The sequence below is a fragment of the Bombus pascuorum genome, chromosome 1, assembly GCF_905332965.1.
Source record: "Bombus pascuorum chromosome 1, iyBomPasc1.1, whole genome shotgun sequence".
NCBI classification, from domain to species: Eukaryota; Metazoa; Arthropoda; class Insecta; order Hymenoptera; family Apidae; genus Bombus; species Bombus pascuorum.
In genome coordinates this window covers 25258915-25281137 of record NC_083488.1, presented here as the reverse complement: position 1 = coordinate 25281137, position 22223 = coordinate 25258915, and the positions used below count along the sequence as shown (strand labels likewise).

Here is a 22223-nt window from a genome sequence, read left to right as displayed (position 1 = left end):
GTCCGAACGTATCTATGACAGAGGCGACCGATAGGATTTATAATGGCCTGGCAAACCGGCGATCACCTCGTAATTTATTGGCTGCCGCTTCGACGATTACTCGCGAAATAGCGGATATTAAGCGAGGAGAGTCTCGTCGATGAGAGGAAGCTTTTTGCATGTGAAAAGATCCGTTAATCGACGCTCGAGTATACGTATGAATCAGTTCCTAGGAACCGTGGATCGTTTAAAATCTTGTTCAGGAGGGAAATGTTGCGAATCAGTACTCACACTCGAAAAATTCAACATACATACGTATGGGTGTATAGGCAGACACGAAAATAAAATACGGGGAAAATACGAAATAACTTTTTTTCCGACTTAAAAATGCTACGAAGCGAACGGACCGTTGAATAAAAAAAACTAGGAAAAAAATCGCGAACCTCGTTGGCAATGGCGAAGATTGGTTTAGCGGACGGAATAACGATTTTCGAATTCAGCGTGGATGTATTAACCGCAAAGCGTCGAATACTCTGGAGCTCGGGTCTCGCCGTAGCGATTTTCCCAGATTGGAAATTCAATTTAAACGTTCCTGTAAATAAAATCCTAGCCCTCCTCCTGTTTCCCTCTGGCTTGCGTCGAAACAGACGCGTTGTCTCATTCCTGACGAGCTGATAATTCTGCCGGGATGCGTTTTGTGCGAGAAAAGTTTTACTCTCGAGATAAAATTTCATTGGCAATCGTAGCCTGAACCTTCGATTTATTTAAACCAACGGCTGCTTTATACTTGGTTACCCGACAGATTTAAATTTTGACGATTTTAGAATAACATCGAACTTTGCGTGCCATGAAAGTAGAAGTGCCATGAAAGAGAATCAATAATAGCCGCGTTCCTGTATGATTCATCGACTAGATATTGACTTTCATAAGAGAATACATTGGTTAGCTTAAATTTTTAACGTTATCGTAAAAAGATCAAATTTTTAGTAAAATAGTGGGATCTTCTGAAAGAAAAATGCGTTTATAAACAGTACTACGTAAATACCCATTGCCAAAAACCATAAGACGAGATCACAATCTTACTGAATGTGGGCACACATGATCGATGAAGTTTTTATGAAAACTCTACGGCGGAACAGGCAGCATGACCAGGGATGATTTTGATTGATAAACCTAGTCTGAATTTGAAATTTCAGCCGGTGAAGAGAAAGACAGGATTCGTTATCTGACATTTTTCCCGGCTATGCAAAGCACCGCGAGAGGGCTGGACTTGCATGCACGCGTGTCTACGTAAAGGACGTATGTCCACGTCAAACTCCTTCCGAGTGTGCACGTTCTGGAACAAGGCACGTAGTACTCCCTTCCGGATAGTGTTTCCAAAGGACACACCACTACCAGTTCGCCTCAAAATTCAGCCTTTCTCTATATTCTATATAGAGGAAGTTTCACAATTATAAATCAAGTAGATGATGGTGACCGTCAATGGGAACAATTACGATTTAATATGCATGTGTTTCATTTTGCTTTATCTTTTTAGCTTTAAAGGATTAAAATTTCGATAGCTGTTAGCGATATAGATACGTACGGGTTGTTTGTAAGGGACAAATGGAACAAATATTGTCAGAGATATTTTCTAAGATTTTAAGATTCAAGATCATATTTTCTGAAATTTTTAGATTTTAGACTCTCCATGTTTCTCGAATTTACTTGGAGAAATATACTTGGAAATATTCTTTAACAGCATATATCTTGATTGTTATAAAATATTTGTCAGAATATTTTTCCCTCTGTAGCATTTACCTTTGCCCTTTTCCCAGTATTGTCCATATTTACTTCGACAGAACTTGAAGTCCCAGCGTGAGATGATTAACGCTGTACATGCGCGGGTGGCTATATAAACTGCTTACTTTTGCCTTATGCATATCTAATGTCCTGGTTTGCCGGATATTTACAAGTCAAATGCGAACGATCGATGCACGTTACAACGATCAGGTGAAACCAGTACGGCGCACAGACGCTAAGAGAAGAGGAAGAAAAAGCTGGCAGTGTGAGTCTTGAGACTGTAAAAGAGACATTAGTAAAGGAGTAGGAACATAAGAATAGAAAGAAAAAAAAAAGAAGACGAAGAAACAGATAGGGGCGGACGATGGAAAGAAGGAATGGAAAAAGAAACGTGAAGAACGATGTAACGAGCAATGAAGCTCGGAACCATATTTATTTTGTCTTGTAACGCTGGTTCACCGCAAAAGCCGGCACGAAAGAATCGTGCCCCTAGTCCTCCGACGATAAAGTCCACGGGAGGATAGGACGAGGTGAAGTACGCGAACCATGAGTTTTCCGTAGCGGGCGGAGACTTCGAAAAGTTCTCCAGCACGAAGGCATGGGGTTGCACGTGCACGACCCATGCATGTGAAAAGTTCTTGCGATCCACAAAGGCTCTGCACTCCCTGAAGGATCTCGATTCTCGGCTGAAATAAATACTCGAGAGGGAATCCTCTACTGGCCTTCTAGCGTAGTTTTCTATGCTTTTCTGCATGCTCGAGGTTAATCAATTTAATGAACCTTACTACCACCTGAAAGATACTCACGAAGTGTGTTTCTTTTATGTTGTACTCAGAACAGTATATGAGAATAGAGACGTTGTCTCGAGTAACCTAGTTGTTTTATTCGTTGATTGTTATCACTGAAGTTTTGTTGAAGGTTGTACCGCTGGAAGCAGTATTTTCTAAACGATTTTCATTTTAGAATAATTTTAAAAGGCTTCTTAGATTCTTTTTTAAATAACTTGCTTGTAATGTTCATTCCAAGGTAGGTACAAAATTTTCTATCAAGATGCTGAATGATATTCAAAGCGTTCCTTGTTATATAGCGTATGCTTTTATCTTTATTCTACCGTTGTATTTAAATATTTATAGACTTTATATTACATGGAATTTAAAATTTGCTATTATTTATAGAACACCCTGTATATCTATAAACACTGAGGGGCGATATTTTTGTTATTATTGTGAGTGATGAACGATATCAAACGAGGATTGTTTTTTCGCTGTCAATGTAGAAAATCTCGTTGTTTCGTATCGGATGACGATCGTTTGCATCGAGCGTTAATTCCCGTTGATAACGCCATTTTTTCAATTCTGACCCGATTATCACGTAACACTGTTCGCACTGTCAATTAAGGGAGCATTTTACGATGTTTTTATATTCGAAACTGGCTGACAGCTTACCGGGCGTAGTAAATAACACGATTCGAAGATTGAGCGAATCCTCGCTGTACCATCGAACGAGAGGCATTGATCGAAAATTTTACCGCGGTTGAAACGCGTAAAAAGCGTATGGAAAATAATGCTGTCAATTTTATTAGTGAACCCTTAATTATATTAACATTTACTGTTGTTGTTTGTTGTTAATTGGTATCGAGTGCTATTGGTGATTAATCAGAGACCTAATGTTTAATTCTGCTTTATTATCAAATTTTTATATTTCAACCTTGCTCCGATTTTAGTAAACAAGAGGGAATTGTAATATTTGTAATATGAAACATAAAATTAGAAAAATAGAATTGGGTAGAAAATGATGGAAAGGGCGTAGCAAAGATAGGGTGTGTTCTGAACCACCAGCGATATTAATATTATACTACATAACGCAAGTTAACTGTGCTACTCTTGCATAATAATAAGTTTGATAGGGAAACAAGTCAAATTGCACGTAAAATGTTGAAACGATAAAACTCCAACACACCCTATGTACGTACGTATATATGCACCGAACTTGTTCCGATTGGATACGGAATTTCAGTGCAAAACGATCGGAACGAAAGTCAACCGGCTGACACGGCGTGTCACCCAATTACACGATCGGGTTATAAATATTTGATCATGGAAACCGCTACACGTAGGTTGCGTGGCGGCTACTTGATAAACGTAGTTTGTCGAGCGTGTACAGGCCACGTCACGGTCGTGGAATAGAAGCGAACGATAACCGAATTGGTGTAACCGACGTAAACGCACTCGCTTATGTCGAGTCCCGCGTTGGGAATTGACGTTGTTACAACATGTTCGAGAGTGTTCCCAAAGTAAATCGATTCATCTCGGTACACAGGATCACATTTTTCCTATTTTCTTCGCTTTTCATCGTCACATACGCCAGAGGGAAAATATGACTCGGCCTTGTGTTCGTGTGCGCCGCGCCTTCCTTCCATTCTGCCCTTTCCACCCTCGAGTTTTGGAATAAATTCAAATAGTAAGAACGTCTAGCGACATCGTCGTTGTCGTCGGTGCTCAGTCTACGTTTCCACGACCCCTTTCTCCGGCCTCCATTCCCGTCGGGAGGCACAAAATGAATTGTACCCGCTGGTACCCGCCGGTAGAAAGAGTAATTTGATGCACAACCTCGAACTCCCGGATAATAATAAAAGGGGTAAAGTGTGCTCGGCGTCGTATTGTATTAATTTAAGTTCAGCTATCCGGCGCGGCGTCTACGGTCGGATGTGTACCAAAACAATATTAAGTTAGATTGCTAACAATGTACGTTAAGTTGGCCCACCGCAAGTTTCTAGTTTAAATATTAACAGAATGGAGTAAGATATATAGAAAAGAAAAGAACGGACCGAGTATTACTGGATAAGAGGAGGAAAAAATAAAATATGAAAAAGAATGGAAGGCTGGATGGAAAAAAAAGGCGATAAAAAAGGGGGTGAAAGAGCACAACTAACGGAGATGGCAACCGATGCTGACGGCTCGGAAGCATCGCAGAGAACCGCACTCGCAGACTTCCCCTGATAACAGGGAAAGTTGAGTTTCCTCCTGTTGATCGCGCTACTCGGCTTTCCAACTACACGACGACCGGGAAGAGGAAGGTTTTGCGTAAACCTTCCAGTTAAAAATGCTTTTAATTAAAAATCCCGCTGCTAATACCCTGCAGATCCACCGACTGGATTACGAGCTATGCAAAAAGTACCAATTGACGATGGCGTGCAGAGCGTTGCGCTGTCTGAACTTTATAGTTTGAATCTACTTGGATGTTGTATATAAAAGGCCCCGATAAAATCTCAAGTGTTTCACTTGCTTTTAATAATAAAAAAAAATGTCACACGATCCTAAAATTTAATAAGCAAGAATGTATAAATCGATGCGATTGAAATATGCAGAGAATTTGTATTTTATAACACGATAGTACTACATTTTATGCAGAAATTTTTATGTACATGTAGATTTTGGTTCATATACTCATACAAATTAATGCGTATAAGAAGAAAAGAAAAATGGTCATTAATATCAATAATAATAACATTAAATTATTATTATTATTATTATTACTATTATTATTATTATTATATTCTCCACTTTACCCACAATGGATAGCTAATTACCGTCCTGAACGATAAAATACGAGACAATGAGACTTTAATATAAACCTCTTAGTGAAACGACCAAGTTGCTAGCACAAACGGGCGATTACGTCCCCAAATTATATATCCAACCCCTTTCTACCCTTCGGAACGAGTAACACGCCCGTAACCAGTACACACTTGAACATGTTCTAATCTAGCCCGTCATGTTTCTCTTGTTAACAGAAATCCTCGGGATGGAGCTAAGAACGGCGAAACTGTTACTTTACTCGACACTGATGGTCGTGGTGTGTTGGAGCCAGGAATATTGGACGGCGCAGTGTTCGTCGTCGTGCAAGTGCAGATGGATCTCCGGCAGGAAGACCGCCGAATGCATCAAGCAGAATCTCACGCAGATACCCAGCAGTTTGTCGCCAGAGATCCAGAACTTCGATTTGACCGGGAATCGTATCATGCACCTGATGCACGACTCGTTCAGTCGGGTGCATCTAGTCAATCTTCAGAAGCTGGTGCTGCGAAAATGCGAGATCGAGTCGATCCACACGGACGCGTTCAACGGCCTGAAGATCGTGATTGAGATCGACTTATCAGGAAATAACATTAAAACCTTGTATCCCGGTACGTTCAGGGAGACGCAACGATTGAGGGTGCTGTTGTTGAACGAGAACAAGCTGAAGGTGTTGGAAAACGGGTTGTTCCACAATCTCGCGTATCTACAGAAGGTGATGCTGTCTAACAACGAGTTAGAACGAGTGGAGGAGGAAACCTTTCGTGATCTTCCGGAATTGCGATTGTTGACCTTGGATGGGAATAATCTCAGCGTATTGAGGGTGCAGAGCTTCGAAACGTTACCGAAGCTTGGCAGCCTAGAGCTGCATAACAATCCATGGAATTGCAATTGCCGTCTGAAGAAATTTCGCGATTGGACGATAGAACGAAAGCTGTATACGAAACCCACTACATGCCAGCAGCCAGCTACCCTTGCAGGGAAGATGTGGGACGAAGTCAGCAGCGACGAATTCGCTTGCCGACCTGAAATCTTCACGATAGGACCGTCAGTGAAGATCGAGGTTGGCAAAGGCAACGTCACCTTTTGGTGCAAGGCTTCTGGGATTCCACGACCGCAGGTATGATATCGTGTATATACGTCGTTTGTGTTTTTATTCGTTGCATAACATGGGGAGAAACTCTGTTAAACGACGAGGATAAAATAGGACGGAATGTGCACCGTAAAGTATTGTAAAACAAGACGCAATTAAGTCCGAGAAATGTTGACTGCGGTAATCTACAGTAGCTTACAAGCTATTTAGTATACAATCTGGCTCGATGCGGAGGTTAGATCCGTTGGAAAGATTGCGCTGGTTAAGCCCGCATTCAAGCAACTTAGCCTGAGAGCTTCTAAACGATCTCCGACTCAACATTGTTTTCGGATCTCACCGTGGAAGAGATCTTTTCTTAACGTTTATCGGCTACGATCTCATGTTTTGTAATTTTAATCGTAATCACTTGGATAAGATACAAGCTAAGAACATTCGTTCTTTTGTAGAGAATGTCTCGATAAATGTTAGTACTTTCGATATTTTTGATGGGTTTATAAAATAGATCTGTTGGAAAAAGCTTTTTGTGATAAAACAAATGAATACTTTGTATAAAAATGTTATAAAACATGAAACGAAAATGGTTTCTTTTAAAAAGGTCCATTGTTTCGCCATATCGATTTGTTTCCTCGATGTATTACTGTATATACTCCAGAACAATTCGCGCAAGGTCCGCGTGAGCCACTGACTCAAAACTGTGTGGTGAAATTTCTATGATTTAACGAAAATATCCTTCAACTTTGCGGAGAATAACACGTGGGCAAGTATAAAAAAGGGGAAGGAGAAAAAGTTTGTGAAGAGAAAACTACGTCTTTTGAAATCACGTCGTACCAAAAAAAAGAACGCAGTTGGACGAGCCTTTGCATACGTTAGCGAAGTCCTTTTGAATTTTCCGTAGCACGAAAACTGAAAATTAAAGACATCCTTAGAATTTTTTCGTTCGTATGTACACTTTATTGCCATCTGAGTAAGTTACAACTCTCTGGTGTAGTTTCTGACAAAGATAACAAAAATACAACAATTTTAGATTATCAAGACACAATTACCATAAATTCAAAGATTAATAAAATGTTTCAATCGTTTTACTTTTCTATTTCAGTTGGCCTGGGTACATCGGTCGAGAATCTTGAACAATCATACGAGACGACACAACGGAGAGAAAAACTACATCCTGAAATCGAGCCACGAATGGCTGAACCTCACGATACCGGACGTTATTCCTTCGGACAAGGGTGATTACGTCTGTCTGGCGAAAAGTCCGGGCGGAAATACAGAGAAGAACGTGACCCTGATTATCGCTGGTGACGCCATGGGCGGCAAGGACAATATAATTAGTCTGCCTCTTGCGCTCGGTTTGGGCGTGACTGCGTTGCTACTTCTGGTGGTGACCGTGTCCTTTTGCGTGTGTTATTGTCGTCGTCGACGAACGAGGCACGACGAGAAGAGCTTAGAGGCCGCCTCGATGGAACACCACGGCCTCGGTGAACAGGAGAAGTCCCTCATCACGACTATAAATCCCGTGGTGAAGCCACCCAGACGATACGAAGCGCCTTCGGTGACGTCGCACGGCACCGAGATGACAGAGCTGAACCGTACATTGCTCGACAACGACTCAGTCTTCGGTCAGTACACTGCTTACATTACTAAACAGTGCGTGGCTAGGTGCTAGCTACTAACCATTTGTTAGCTTCCGAGCGGCGATTACGCCGAGACGTTCGCGAAACGCTCGACGATCAACCAGGCTCGATGGTCGTCCACTGCTGCTCGCGTGCATCGTACACGAACACGAAACGAGGAAATCGAACGAGTAATGGGTTTCCGACTGTGAACCTTCCGAGGATTGATGTTACGTAAATATTTCTTTCGCGTTTGTTCGGAGTCGAACGGAAGTTTTTAAAAAAAAATTAGGTTTCGATTAAAATTCCAGGAAATTATTTGAACGAATGGTAAATTTACACGGGGTCAAGAAAACATTCGAACAATCGTAGAAATTTTGTATGAATACGTTAGGTGTATTATACAAAAGATATTGAGTTTGTGTTTGATTACGGTGCTAATGAAATTTCGATGTGTTTTACATAAAGTATACAATATTATGGACATAAATGTTTTCTATGGAAAATGTTCAAATATTTTCACAAGCCAGTGTATATTAAACAGGGTTACTCTTGATAGGGTCAAACACTTCATACATATCGAGTAGATGGGGTCAATTTACTTTTTATAAAAAAAGTGAGTAAAGAGAAAAGTAATTTAATTGCGGTTAACAAAAAAAGTATATGTATATCTTTTTTCAGTATCACAAAATACACACTTGTGGTACGATAATCAAAGAAAGGTCTCTAACAATCGTAAGAATATAAAAGGATATCACGAAAATGTATATGTTGTAAAGTATATAATATACATATTTCGTAGACGCCTTTTATATTTTTCATTTCGAAAAGGATACGATTCTATAAAAAAAAACAATTGCATTTAGGACTAGCTACTACTACAAAAGAAATAATATTGTAGAAAGTTATATAACTAAACGTTTCATCGTTTTTTCTATTGGCTGTTTTATTACTAACCGTAAAAGGGGATATCATTGCGGCAAAAATTGCGTAACTGGGTGTGCATAAAGCAAAAACACTGAACAAAACGGAGTTGCTTTATTTCTTCCGCGAAGTATCCTCTAACTTGTTCTATTGAACAGTGAACTAGAAACTATGAATGGAAATTTATGAACAATGAATTCATTTTTAATTAAAACGCAACAATAGTCCATGAAGAATAGATTGCACTCATTTTGACCCCAAAATTTACCAATATAAAGGTCTAAAAACATTTTGTTTAAAAAAAAAAATTTCTCCAAATATCGAGAGTTCAAAATTAGAGTATGACAAACTGTCTCTGTTCGTGTACGTATTCGTGGTACAACGTAATACGATGTTTCGTGGCAAAATCATCGCTGATATTGACACGAAGATCAATCAACGGAACCGTGAACAAAGGAATTTCCCCGATAAACGGTGCTCTGAAACGAAATCCAATTTAGATATTGTTAACACCGCAGCCATTAATCTTCCGATTTCCTTCGAAAACATACGTTCGCCTCCGTTTCGGAACTGGGTATCGTCGCTAATTAAAGGACGGAATAGATTAATTGAATCATATATATGGCGAGTGTATTTAACTTTAAGACAATCGTGTCGGCCGTAATGCTGGTGAGGTTCAGTAATCCCGTCGACAGATAAATGAGGCGCCATCGATCCTGGGTGAACGAATATCGACCAAGACTGTTGCAAGATTAATGAGAGCGTGCAACATGTAATGATACAAAGAGAGAGAAAGAGGAAGCGAGAAATATAGTGAGAAAGAGAGAGAAAGAGAGAGAGAGAGAAAGAGGTGAAAGGCATTCGTCATTTGCGTCTGGTCGTTATTGATAGCGTTTTTCTCCGCGAACAACCTCGTTTTCCGTAAAAGAAATGCTGCATGCGGAATGCCTGTGTCCGACGTCGGCCTGTCGTTTAATTAGACACGACGTAATCTAATCGTCGTGTTTCACAGACGTATCGCGAAAACGATTATTTTGATAGACTTGTAAATATATGCATATACGATCGTTTAAACGCGCGGTATGGATAAATTCAATGTATAATGTACGTCGATGCGGGTAACCGTTCAACAGAGACCCAAGTATTTTTGTCCTTTAGCTTACGGTTGATATCGTGGCGACGGCGTTGTACATAATCTTCTTCTCGCAGAGAGCAACGATGACGATAATAACGGCGATCAACGAGAAAGACGAGTCGGGAGTAATTGCGCATTCTGTAGTTCAATTTTTGTGTATAGCGTAAGAAGGGAGGCGGCGCAAAGAAACGACGTCGGTAAGTCGCATCGAACCCTAAGACGAAAACAGACCGGAACGAAAAGATAAACCGGTGTGGAGGGACAATGGAGGGTAAGCGAGCGAAGGATCAGGACGAGGGAAAGAGATGTTGCTGTTAATTGAAACATGGTTACTCGCTCTCTACCGTAAATAATGAAAATACTGGGAACAATAGGGGAGCGAGTACTGGGGGACTGTTGTACGCATAGAGTGGTGATTAAAGCGATAAGGGAAAAGGAAAATACGCGTTTTGCGGCGTTTGCTTCGGATTCTACAAAGGAGAGTACAATAATAATCATCACGCACCGCTTCCATCTGAATTAGCAGGTTCTGTCGTTTTATTGAGAACGATTCTTCCTTGTGCGTTCTCATCGCGAAATCTCTTGCACGTATAATACGTATATGTATGCCATACTCGCGTTCCCGGCTCTTTGTCTACACACTTTCAAAGACAATAATTGAAATTGTCGAGGATCTCGTATTTGAACAGTTACCTTCCGCATCTCAATTACCTCCGCGTACACCCGGTGTCCTTTTGTATCCACTTGCCGGAAGGTTAGTCGTGCGCAATCTTTTTCTTTCTACCTCTTGGCCCACATTCCCTTTTCACTCTACTATTGAACAGAATTCGAATACTGAAAAAACACGGGGTACGATAAAACTTCTATGATCACTGGTCCTTTCGTTTACCTGTGGTTGACACTCGTTAAGATTTTGCGTGAATCCACGCACAGATATACGCGGATAGTATACCTCGAAATTTAGTTGAAGTGGCGAAATGTATCGTTGTTCGTATCATGGTCGCATCATCATCGCACGAGGTCGAGAAAATGGCAGAGCATCGAAACGAAGTCCTCAACTGCGAGCAATATTCGATTAAAAGAAGCCAAATGTTCATTTTCTTGACAGATTTGTTACGCAAGAAGATGATGGAATCGCTGGCTGTCGTTTAAATTATAGCTTCGAAGTGGAGCGAGTGAAACACGTTAGAATCACGACCCACTTTTCTCCCGATGAAACTTTATCTCAAAGGACACGATCGATTTACGTGTCTTTGCGTTATAAGTCGTGGCAGGTCTTGTATATTACGTAATCTCCTCCGATGCGCAGTATCTAACTAAAGTAGCTCACGAGCAAAGAAAGTATCGAGTATGGATATTTTTATCATTTCGTTGAGTTCTCGACGAATCGTGAACTTTGCGTTTTAGCTGCGGGGAAATGTAAAACGTTTGAAAGGAAATTTCTTGTGATAGCTTTCGCTTCGATAGCATACTAAAGAAGGTATTCGAATAGGGATGCAATCGAGGGATGCCAGGGGATCTGTGACAATAATCTTCCTCATATATGTTTTTCATAAACAGTTCTGAAGCTTAATTTTATTTTTATTACTTTAGGGTATTTTTATTATAAATCACTTTCTTATTTATATTATTTAGTCTTAGTATCTTAGCCTTTTACGTAGTACCAGGTGAGTCGAAATGATCTATAACATGATTCTGGATGATATTTAAACTACATATAACTCCAAATTTGTCTGTCTACATTTTCTCAAATATTGGAGATAATTTCACAATTGTTAGATATAGACGAAGACATTTTACGAATAACTCGGTCGATCGAACTACGCAAGAGTGTACATACAGTTTCATAGAAGCAACGAAATCTCCTTGTCCTCGTTCCAAATTGTGCCCCGATTCAACGCAAGTCGTAAAACCGCGGGTCGTATCCTTCCCACTTAACAACTGTACTAATATCCATACCCCACTGAATTGTTATCGCTTTTACTCGACCGACGGCGCTTAAATCTCTTTTTTTTTCTGTTATATTTCATTATGATTATCGCGTCTTTCACTTTTCTTTCTTAACGTTCGTCCTTCTTTTTTGTTTATGTTCTGGCAGCTGATGGTATCGGTGGCGGTGTCGGCAGCGGAGTGATCGGCGGCGTCGGCGACGACGAGAGGGAAGAACGAGCGACGCCAGAGCTCGAGAGCGGAACCGGCACCATGTGCCGCGGAGGAGGCGGAAGCTACCGCCAGTATCCGCCGGATCTGTTGGCCTTCTCCGGCGGTCGAGGCGCATCGCCGACGAGCCAGGCGTCCACCGCGCCCGACAACACGCGTCTTCCGAGTCAACATGTGACACCCACCACAGCCGCCTTTGGCTCACCCTCGAACCAATATCCAGCAGCTTTCAAGACTCTGCCGCACAACCGTAGCGTTACACCCTATGGAATTACGAGCTCTTCGATCGCACCCGTAATGCCACGTCATGGCTACGTGACGATACCACGCAGACCAAGAGCACCCAGCTGGAGCAGCGGACCACCCACATCGCCTACGGACGGATTGGAGCCGGTTTACGATAATTTGGGATTAAGGACGACCGCTGATGGTAGTTCGGTCCTATCGTTGAACAAAAGTCCCGAACCGTTGTCCTCGATGAGGAATCGACCTCTGCCTGGAACGCCAGGCTCGCACTATGGTACGATACAACGAAGCACACCGAATATATTGACCAGCAGTCCACTCGATAGAGCCGCTCCGGAAGGTGCAGCCGAATGGCCAACCAAACTCGCTGACGAATCGACTGACAGTAGTCATCTTGTAGGACAAGCCCAACCGCAACAGCAACAACAATCCGGTAGTAGCAACACGTTAGGAAGAAAAGTACCACCGAGACCACCACCGAAACCTAAGAAGAAGTCAACCAACGGTCCCCTGTACGAGGACGAGGGCGAAGACGGCACAGAGGTATGATCGACGTACGTCGGTCGACGAAGATGAGGCCGCGAGGTCGTGGCCGTGCTGAGGAGGAGAGACGCATGACCGAAGCCACATTAAACCGGTAGTGCCTTTCAAGTTGAAACGACCCCCTCGATACGCGACGGGTCGATATTCGGTTGGAGCGCGTAAGTTCCGCCGGCGAACGTGCTGACGAACGAGCGTGCCGGGGGCTTCCACATCCGGTGAACATGGTTCGTCGAGTAAACCGCTGACTTTGGCGGAGAAACACCAGCGAAATTTTTCGGACGAGACGCCTTTGCCGGTTGTTCTTTCTTTGTTCATCGTGTATCCTCTCTGTCTCTTTTTATGTATTTTATAATTTATTCGGTTCGCGGCGCATGACAGGGTTTCCGATCGCATGGAGGACAAATATATATTATGTGATTCGTGAGATCGACACACGGATTCTCTAGATAGATCGACGCAACGGTTGATAACGCGAATAACGATAAAAGTGTCGAAGCGATTGATGGAAAATCGACTATGTCTTTCAAGATCGTTTTACAATTTCGGGGAGGAACTTTCGATGAAACGTTTTTTTTTTTTTTTGGAAGAAACAATCTCGACGATACGATGGATACAACAAAACGCCACAAACGCTCGTGACTGGTTTTACTAAGTGTAACGAGAAAATTAGTGGATAGTGGATTGTGCCGTTCACGGACGATCATAGACAGAATTCATGTAAAATACAACGTAACTGGACATTAGCATTAAGGATAATGTCTCCATAAGGAGACGTTCGTCTTATTTATTGACGTGCTTGTTGCATGCCTAACGAAGATCGCGTTCAAACCGCAGCATCGTTTTGACGATGCTGCTTTTATACAATCTATTTGCGAAACGATCATGTGATCGATAGCTCTTAATTTTTATTATTTCAATATATTTCCTCCTTTTTTTTATTATTATTATTTAAATTTTGTACTTCCACCGATGTGTACTATGCTTTCGATCATTTTTACACGATATTTCGACTTTGTTATTGTACTTTTTTATCCTTCAAGGAAGTGCAAAACGATGCTTTGTTTTTCTACTTCTCTTAGATTTAAGATTATGTTTCTTTATTGTTTTAATTACATATTACATATTACGCATTGGTACTTGACCGCATCGAACCGGTATCTGTTTTAGCGATATGTAAATCGGAATTAAGAGTAACGCACGGGAAACCATGTGCATGGTTCTGCACTATGTAAAAGAAAACGTATTCAAGTAACGGACATGTTAGAATAACTGTTTCTAGTAACGTTGACAGAAACGCATACGTAAAATCTTCCGATTATATTCGTTGTTAATGGTAAAATATCACAGATGTTCCAATCTGAGTGTTACGAGGTCGTAAATCGATATGAAAAGATCGGTCCTATGGATTTTCTCAAGAGTAGTGGCGCGGTTTACACGATCGACGTTATAAGATACCGTGATTAAATTCATGTTATTCTCATCCCTCGAAACTACTCAGAAATATTTTAATATTTGCGCAAGGCCATGCTACTTCGTATCTACGAAGAGAGATCTCAGTGTACGTGCATTTTTTCTGGCGAATCGCCGAATGTATGTTGTAAAAAGAAATCATCGTACAGCTTGTACATACAATGTGTATTATACTACTTAAGAAATAGCTCGTCTATCCTCTGATGGTTCGATCTGACTACGGTTTCGCCGAATCGTACGTGAAACAAGTGATTCTGCACGAAAATTTTTTTGAAAAAGAATGGAAATGGCGACACGTGAAAACAAGGCGCGTCTAATCCTTGAGTTAGGGATACAACGTAAATCGATCTTAGAACTAACGAAAAAAAAAAAAAAAAAAAAACTGTCGTATACGTAAAACACGAAGAACTGCATATGCGATTCGCATTTAATTAACAGATTTAATTTAAAAAGGTGTACGAGGAAAAGAAGCTGTACATTCAAAGCAATTGATTGTGAATTATTTCTTTCGGCTCCATAGAACGCGTGACTGAAACTTCCTTTTCATCGAACTTCGATAGCTTCGATTACGTCCTTCGTATAAGTTCCTCGAGTTTTGAGGAAATTCACGATACTTTCCGGCCATCGATCTGTCTCGCGTGTCAAACGAAATGCAACATGACCGAAAGGCAAACATTTTTAGCCGATTCAGTATTCTAATGGCCTTACAGATATACAGAAAGGATCATTCTTGGACTAAACGTTTATCGCTCGTAAGCTACACGAACTCGTTATACTTTCTGTACGCTTTATCCGGAGCTTAACGTTGCATTCCCGACTTTGGCGAGGATTTAGGGATCGATCGTTCGCGCAACTTGTTGCGAACACACGAATCCTCATCCTGTAACGCTAGTTCTAACGGAACAGTCCCTTCAACGACTTCGAATATTCCTAACAGGCTTCCCGTTTTCTCAACGAATCTTCCAAGCACCAGGAAACGCTTCAAGATAATTAAACGGTTTCGAGCGACTTTATTTTTTCATAAAGCATTCGCTAATTCTGAATTTACAACGAACAAACATTTGCTTCTGTGGACCTTTCTTCACTGGATTTTTCCTCTCTGAAAGCGATATTTTAATTATTTAAAGCAACGTAGCTTGCGCATTATAACCTGAGTTTGTTTGTTAAAAGCACAGGATGTGTCACGTAATTGGAAAGATTTGAACGCTCTGTTTGTTTGAAAATAGTATAAATGGAAGAGAAAAATGTTGAGTGGTACGAATTATTTTCATATTCTGTCTTTTGCTTGAAACAGGAAGACACATACTTTTGTTTAATCAAGCCAATCCCTCGAGTATTGTATTAAAATAATTTTTCCAGAATGTTCCAATTACAAAATTACAAACTATTCGTAATTATTATTTTATACGATAATTTTTATAAAGTTAAATAACGTTAAATAAATATAAATACGATAAAAAGAACCGAGCTTGATTAAGAACATTTTTAAATATATTAACATTCTTTGCTATGTGCTAAATATCCAAAAGACACCACTTGCAACAAAAAAAGTGATATCGTATCTAAAAGATCAGACGTTACATTCTATTATAATTACTAAAAAAGCGAAATAATAAATTTTCTAGATAAATTTTGTCAACTCTTTTTCTATCACTTTATCTATTTTCAGTCAAATAGAAGGTATGATTCTTTATATGCATATTTGAAGAAAGAAGTCTTATTCTTCTTTACAACTACTTGGGTAATAATAATGACGTGTCAATTTATGAAACAAAGGGTTTCGTGATAGCGATGAAATATCTTCCCCGAGCATCATAACGCACCTAACAGTATTACGAAACGAATCTAAGGACGATGATGCGATGCCGATGGGACGGCGCGGAGAAAATCGCGGCGCGATCGTGTAACTTCGTTTCCTCAGCTACGTTTTAACAAATATACAATCTATTAACATAATATTCTTAAAAGGAGAGCAAGAAGAGAAGTTAATATAAAATAGGTGCCAATGTACAGTTATCTCTTACTAGTTGTTCTGGAAGTAAGAATTTACTACGAATAGTCTTTGAAAACCTTTCTAAGGAGAAAATTTAATGGAGAAGAAATTTGTGTGTTTTACTCGTACTTGTTAGATAATAGATGTTAAACTTTGTGAATAGAGGATTGCGATGCTGTAATTCACGTTGTAGGGATTAATTGAAGGAGGAGTTGTAATAGAAAATAAGAATCATTTTCTCCTTTCATTTTTTAAAGCAATTACACTCTTCAATTATTTCTTTCTTTATTTTCGTTCCGATAAACTTCACTTTCTACGAACGCAACTATCTGTAAACGTTAAATCTAATTTCACACTATCTTCCAAAATTATTTATGTATATAAATGTTTCCTATTTCAACTTCAAATTAAAAGTCCCTAAGATGGTAATCAGTCTTATGACTCAACTTACAACATTGGAGATTTGTCGCGTAAAATCTCTAACACTTGAAAATCGAACGAATAAGGAAACCAGGAATGTGTACGAAAATTTCCGATGAATGATCTCGAACGCTCCTTCGCACAAAGATCACCACAATCGACCGGAAGCGAGATTACACGAACGAATCGTTGCGAATTATTTTAAGCGGCCTAGCAGAGTCGCGGCTTGTCCGATCCAATTGTTGTGCCACGCCCTGTAAATACACACGGACCTTAATTGCACGCTAATTCACGACGTTGTTTATATGTAAATGTAGGCACGTACGAAGCAAGCGTGGCACGACCGGTTGGTACGGCGCCACGAGTATATTTTTGTAATTTTGTATTTTGACGAATTCTCCGACTACGATTCGTACCCACGACAATCGCGCGGGGAAGATACGCTTCGTCTGTATTCCACGTTCTTAGTCTCAAGGAATTAACCGGATCCAGAAAGCGATTCGCGCAGCTGTAAAATATGTCGAGACGGTCGTTAGATTCCTAGGATTTGCCTCGTCTGCGATCATCTCCTCGTTTAATTCCTCGTCGTGTGTATGCACAGGTTCTCTACACCGATTTCTTGATTCGCATTGGCGCTTACATATGTAATGTCGAGGTGTATTTGTCGAGATTACGATTCGATTTGAATTCCAGTATATAAGGGGCGGTTGGTTAAATATAACGTCGCGTGGATGTTTTTTGAAGGTTGATTCTTCATCCTTGATTTTTCAAGAGCAAAAGATGCTTAGTTTTATTTGAGATTTAAGAAGATACAAATGAGAAATAATTTATTTTCATTTCTTGAAAATATTCAGTATACTTTACTGTTTGTCCCATAATAATGATCATGCCGTCGAAGAACTAATTTTGCAACTTGAAACTTGTACAGACTCACAGAGACATTCGTACCACGTGTCGCATTAATTGTTTCGAAACACGTTTGCAACAATTGTCATCGAAAATTTACCGATTCGAAAAAAATTCCTTTAGCCCCCAAAGAGAGCAAGTAGAAGGAACGCTGTTCGTCGATGAGATTTGTTTCGCATTGAACGCATTCGCGTGAACGCAACCCTTCTCGATTCCCCGCCATAGTTTCCTCCACATAATGAATAGCGGTACGATCGTACACGCGAAAATAGAACGTATACGATCCCCGCAATTATAACGTAGGGGGTCAACCCCGTCTGCTCTATGTGCTATTAGCTGTGACGTGTTTACCAGGGATGCGCATGACGAGCCAACACCAGTCAGCGTGTAATTATTATGGCAAGGATACTTCGTGCGCGCAGTTAGGCTGTTCGACGCTTTAATGACACTCCCTCTTTGATCCTCGAACGTTGCAATAACATGGTTTATGCGTCTTTCTATTCTACTCTACCGACTGAAAGCACGACTTAGAGGCGATATCATTCGTTCTCTATCGTCCTTCATGAACAGACCATTTTTCCAATCGATAGACGCGTACAGATACTCCGATCCTTCGTCAACGTCTATCTTCTAATGACTCTGCGTATCTACCTGTCAGGTATATATCCGCTTGAAGTCATTACGCCGTGGCGGAAATTAAAGTCGAGGGGGAGACAGAAAGAGAACATGAAGCGGGTTGAAGCGGTGGAGAAAGACGGTGCCTAAAGTCCGTGTAATTGCAAATGTCGATGCGTTCTTGTGAGGACACGTCTCGGTTGGTATTTTTAATGAGGCACACGCGAGATTTTCTCGTTTCGAGGCTAGAAACGATCCGAGGGCGTTGGAAACAGGTGAAAAGACTGCTCGCGACGTCGACGAGGACATTAATAGAGCGACGTTGAAAGGACGACGTCCCGGCACTTGTTACCGGTTTTCTGGTTGAATTGTGGAATTATCGAGCGTCGATGGGAACGCGTAACGAGCCCTGTTTCTCGTCCGCCGCTATCGACGAACCACAGCCCGAGCGAACGCGGCTTGGCCACGTTTTAATTGCCAGATAAAGTTTGCCCGAGGTGGAAGTATTAAAAATTCGATTCGGTCAATTGTTTGCGACGTCGATTTAGCTCGACGATTACGGGAGAAAAGGGGTAACGAGAACACGCAGTGTTTAATGTAAAATTATAATTCGGCCTTGAACGAATTATTTTGCGTAGTTTGCTAATGAACTTGCATGGGCACAATAGTAGAATCATTTTTTGATAGATATTGAAATGATTGCATAATTTCCTGTAATTTATAGACACGTTTTACGACTTAATTATTCATGGATTACAACTTAATATTCGAAAGGATGAAAATGTTTCATAATACAAGGTTTGGCTTTTTACTTCGTGGTATAGATGTTGCCCAAAAATGTTGATACATTGTAAAAACGTCAGAACTGGTGTTAGAATAATTTTTTCTTAAAAAAAGAAAATGAAATCGCGTAAATCGACCAGTTGCATTCTGCGTCTTATGCTGCCAGAGATGTACTTAAAAATCGCGTGGTTTTTTCGTCCATCTAATTTTCAAAGCGCCACAGTAATATGGTAATTATAGCCTTCATCGAGGATATATCGAAAATTGTATATAATATTCTTAGTTTCGTCACCGAGATATTGGCGCCGAGTTTTTGATTTACATCCCTAGAGGTGCAGGCGAAAGTACCGTCCAATACACCGATCCGACTATAACAATCTGAAGGTTAGACGCGTGTAATTAATTTTATTTCACTGATAGATGCGGATGTTTCAAAATGTAGTATTTCGAGAGAATTTCACCGATCGTTTTTATGATAAATTTTTTATATAATATATATTAATATTATTTTTATTAGGGAAAGATTTATAAATTTATCTGCCACGCATAATCGACGAAAACAATTTCTTTGGAACAAATAAAATTATAGGACTAAATATAATAGTACTCTTTTTGGAAATTGATAAATTCCTGACGTTCAATTATAGCCATTTAAATGATAAATTCGGTAATATAAATACATTTAGTACTTTTAGAATGGAAGCTAAGTGTCTCGCAAATGTTTATTCTATAATAACGTATTCATTCGAGAAGCATCCACGAGAGAAGCGAATAATGTTGAATACATTCCAAAAGGGACGATAATAATCTTCTTAGTTATTCTATTTCCATTTTTAAATGCATTTTCCAGCCGCATTTTCACTGGTTCTTTCAAGTGTAGTTCATATTCCGAGAGAGTTTATAACAGCTAACTAATTCTCGGAAATGAAAGATAAAACGCTAATTTAATTGAGTACATGGCTGATGGTATGAAAATCGCTAGCAACGATACAAGTCTGACAAAAAAATTAAATTTTTCTTAACGTCAAAAGTCATCTAAAAATCGAAATTATAAATTTCTGAACGAGTGATAAACTCTTAAACTTAATTTCCGAGCATTAAACGTATGCTGCTAACGATATTCTTGCTTGATAGTTTGAATCGTGTAAATTTAAGTGTATCATATGCGTATCATATTTGTTTAAATGCCGTTCCTTTGCATGTACTGAGAATCGCATAAAATTTTGTATAATGTTCGCATCTATTTATTCATCGAACTGTTTCAACCATTCTTCAAAGACTGAAACTTTTGTAATTGAAAAACTATGTGATTCCGTTTTGTGTAACTTTCTCGATCCAAAGGAATTGCATTCACGACAAAAACATAAAATGGTTGAATATAACTCCCAAGGTGATCTACGCGACGTTCGCGCAAGAACAATTTTCTTGGGTTAATTAAACATTGAACGGTCATGCTTTGAAAGCTATTCGAACAAATGCGTAAATACACGCTTCTATGGGAAGACTTCATCGCGACTCGTTACATGATGCGATAAAGGTTTGAAGTAAACCAGCGTTGTCCAGACTAAATTACAAACTTTAGAATGTTTACCTTAAATGGTTAAAGTCTCCTTTGTCACACTGTAGAAACATTGGTTGATGCCACGTTATGTATAAAAAAAATATATATTGGTGAATCCTCTGTTTCTGGTGAAGATACGAAGGAGCTTAAAAAAAAGACAGATATATATATATATATATATATATATATATATATATATATATATATATATATAGAAAGCTTTTTTATTTACGGATGATGCTGGTATAAGTCTCAGATCAATTAGTTACTCAAGGCTACTTCTCTGAATTATGGAACATGTTTGTGACAAAGAGTTTGAACCTTGTGTCTTTAAAGTTGGCACAAAGTGATAAAACATAAAGTAGCCTTGAGCATTCAACTGATCTGTAGCAAATACTATTTCAAATAGTTCTAAATGAAAAAAAGATTATGCTTTCTCGATTGATCGCTCGAATCGTGTCCTAATCATCGTTGAAACTGCCTAACTCATTCCATCGCCACTTGTTTAAAGAATATACATATTAAAATAGGACTTTCCACATGTATACTGTAACGTGTAACGATAGTACCGTGCAGAACGCGAAGCATGTTCCTGACGAAGTGTTGTTGGGGCGCCGTTTTCTGTGGATCAGCCGCGTCCAGGTTTCTCGTACTTGATGAGCGTGTACGCGGACTTTTATGGGGCCGAGTTATGAATAAATGACGTTTCATTAACATATTTTCGTATCTCGTACAGCTTTAAGTTGTACAGGATAAGAACGCTTTAAAGTGTTTTTATCATAAATAGGGATTATTATAAATGTAAAGGAACTATGTTTGCGTGTCACGATATAGGTGTAAGAAACTCTCTAGGGAAAACGTAGCGATCAAGAATTTTTCTTTTACTTTAGATTCTAGATGACATAGGAATGTTAAGGATGGATAATCGAGATAAAAATCTTTGCGAACGTTGATCATGTCTTCTTTTTTCTATTTTATTACATATTCTTTTTTTATTAATTTTCGCGTTATTATTATTATTGCTATTATTATTGATAATATTTACCGTCGTTAATATTTAACATTTCTATCGATCTATTGGATTTATATCGTTATGTTGCGTTGTTATTATCATTGTGATCATTATTATTTGTAGGAAGTTTTGCCAGAGAAATTGTACTACTTGCCTTGTAACGGAATTTAGTTTTATTCTGTCAACATTTTGGCTGATTATAATTTATACGCTATTGTCAATGTACTATGTATATCACTGTAAATACTATACATATTTTATAAATGAAATATTTAGCGTGACTGTAATATTAAGAGAATGTACTGAAAGCACCACTCTGTACACTCCACGATGGTTAAATTTTAATAAATATTTCCCAATCCCATCATAGTGTTTTAATCTTGCTTTACCTAATATTTAATTAATAATTAACA

The 22223-nt window shown here is 39.5% G+C and overlaps 1 protein-coding gene across 5 annotated transcripts in view; it reads left to right on the top strand.

Annotated features, from left to right (window-relative positions):
- The window catches only part of LOC132914981 (uncharacterized), a 292404-nt gene extending 270230 nt beyond the window's left edge, over nt 1-22174 (top strand). For all 5 annotated transcript variants that reach the window (XM_060974585.1, XM_060974593.1, XM_060974575.1 and 2 more), the window contains 3 exons: nt 5555-6456; nt 7526-8048; nt 12200-22174. In XM_060974585.1, coding sequence (XP_060830568.1) covers nt 5555-6456; nt 7526-8048; nt 12200-13056 — 2282 coding nt within the window. In that variant the 3' untranslated portion in view covers nt 13057-22174. The remainder of the gene's footprint in view (nt 1-5554; nt 6457-7525; nt 8049-12199) is intronic.
- The last annotated feature ends 49 nt before the right edge of the window (nt 22175-22223 follow it).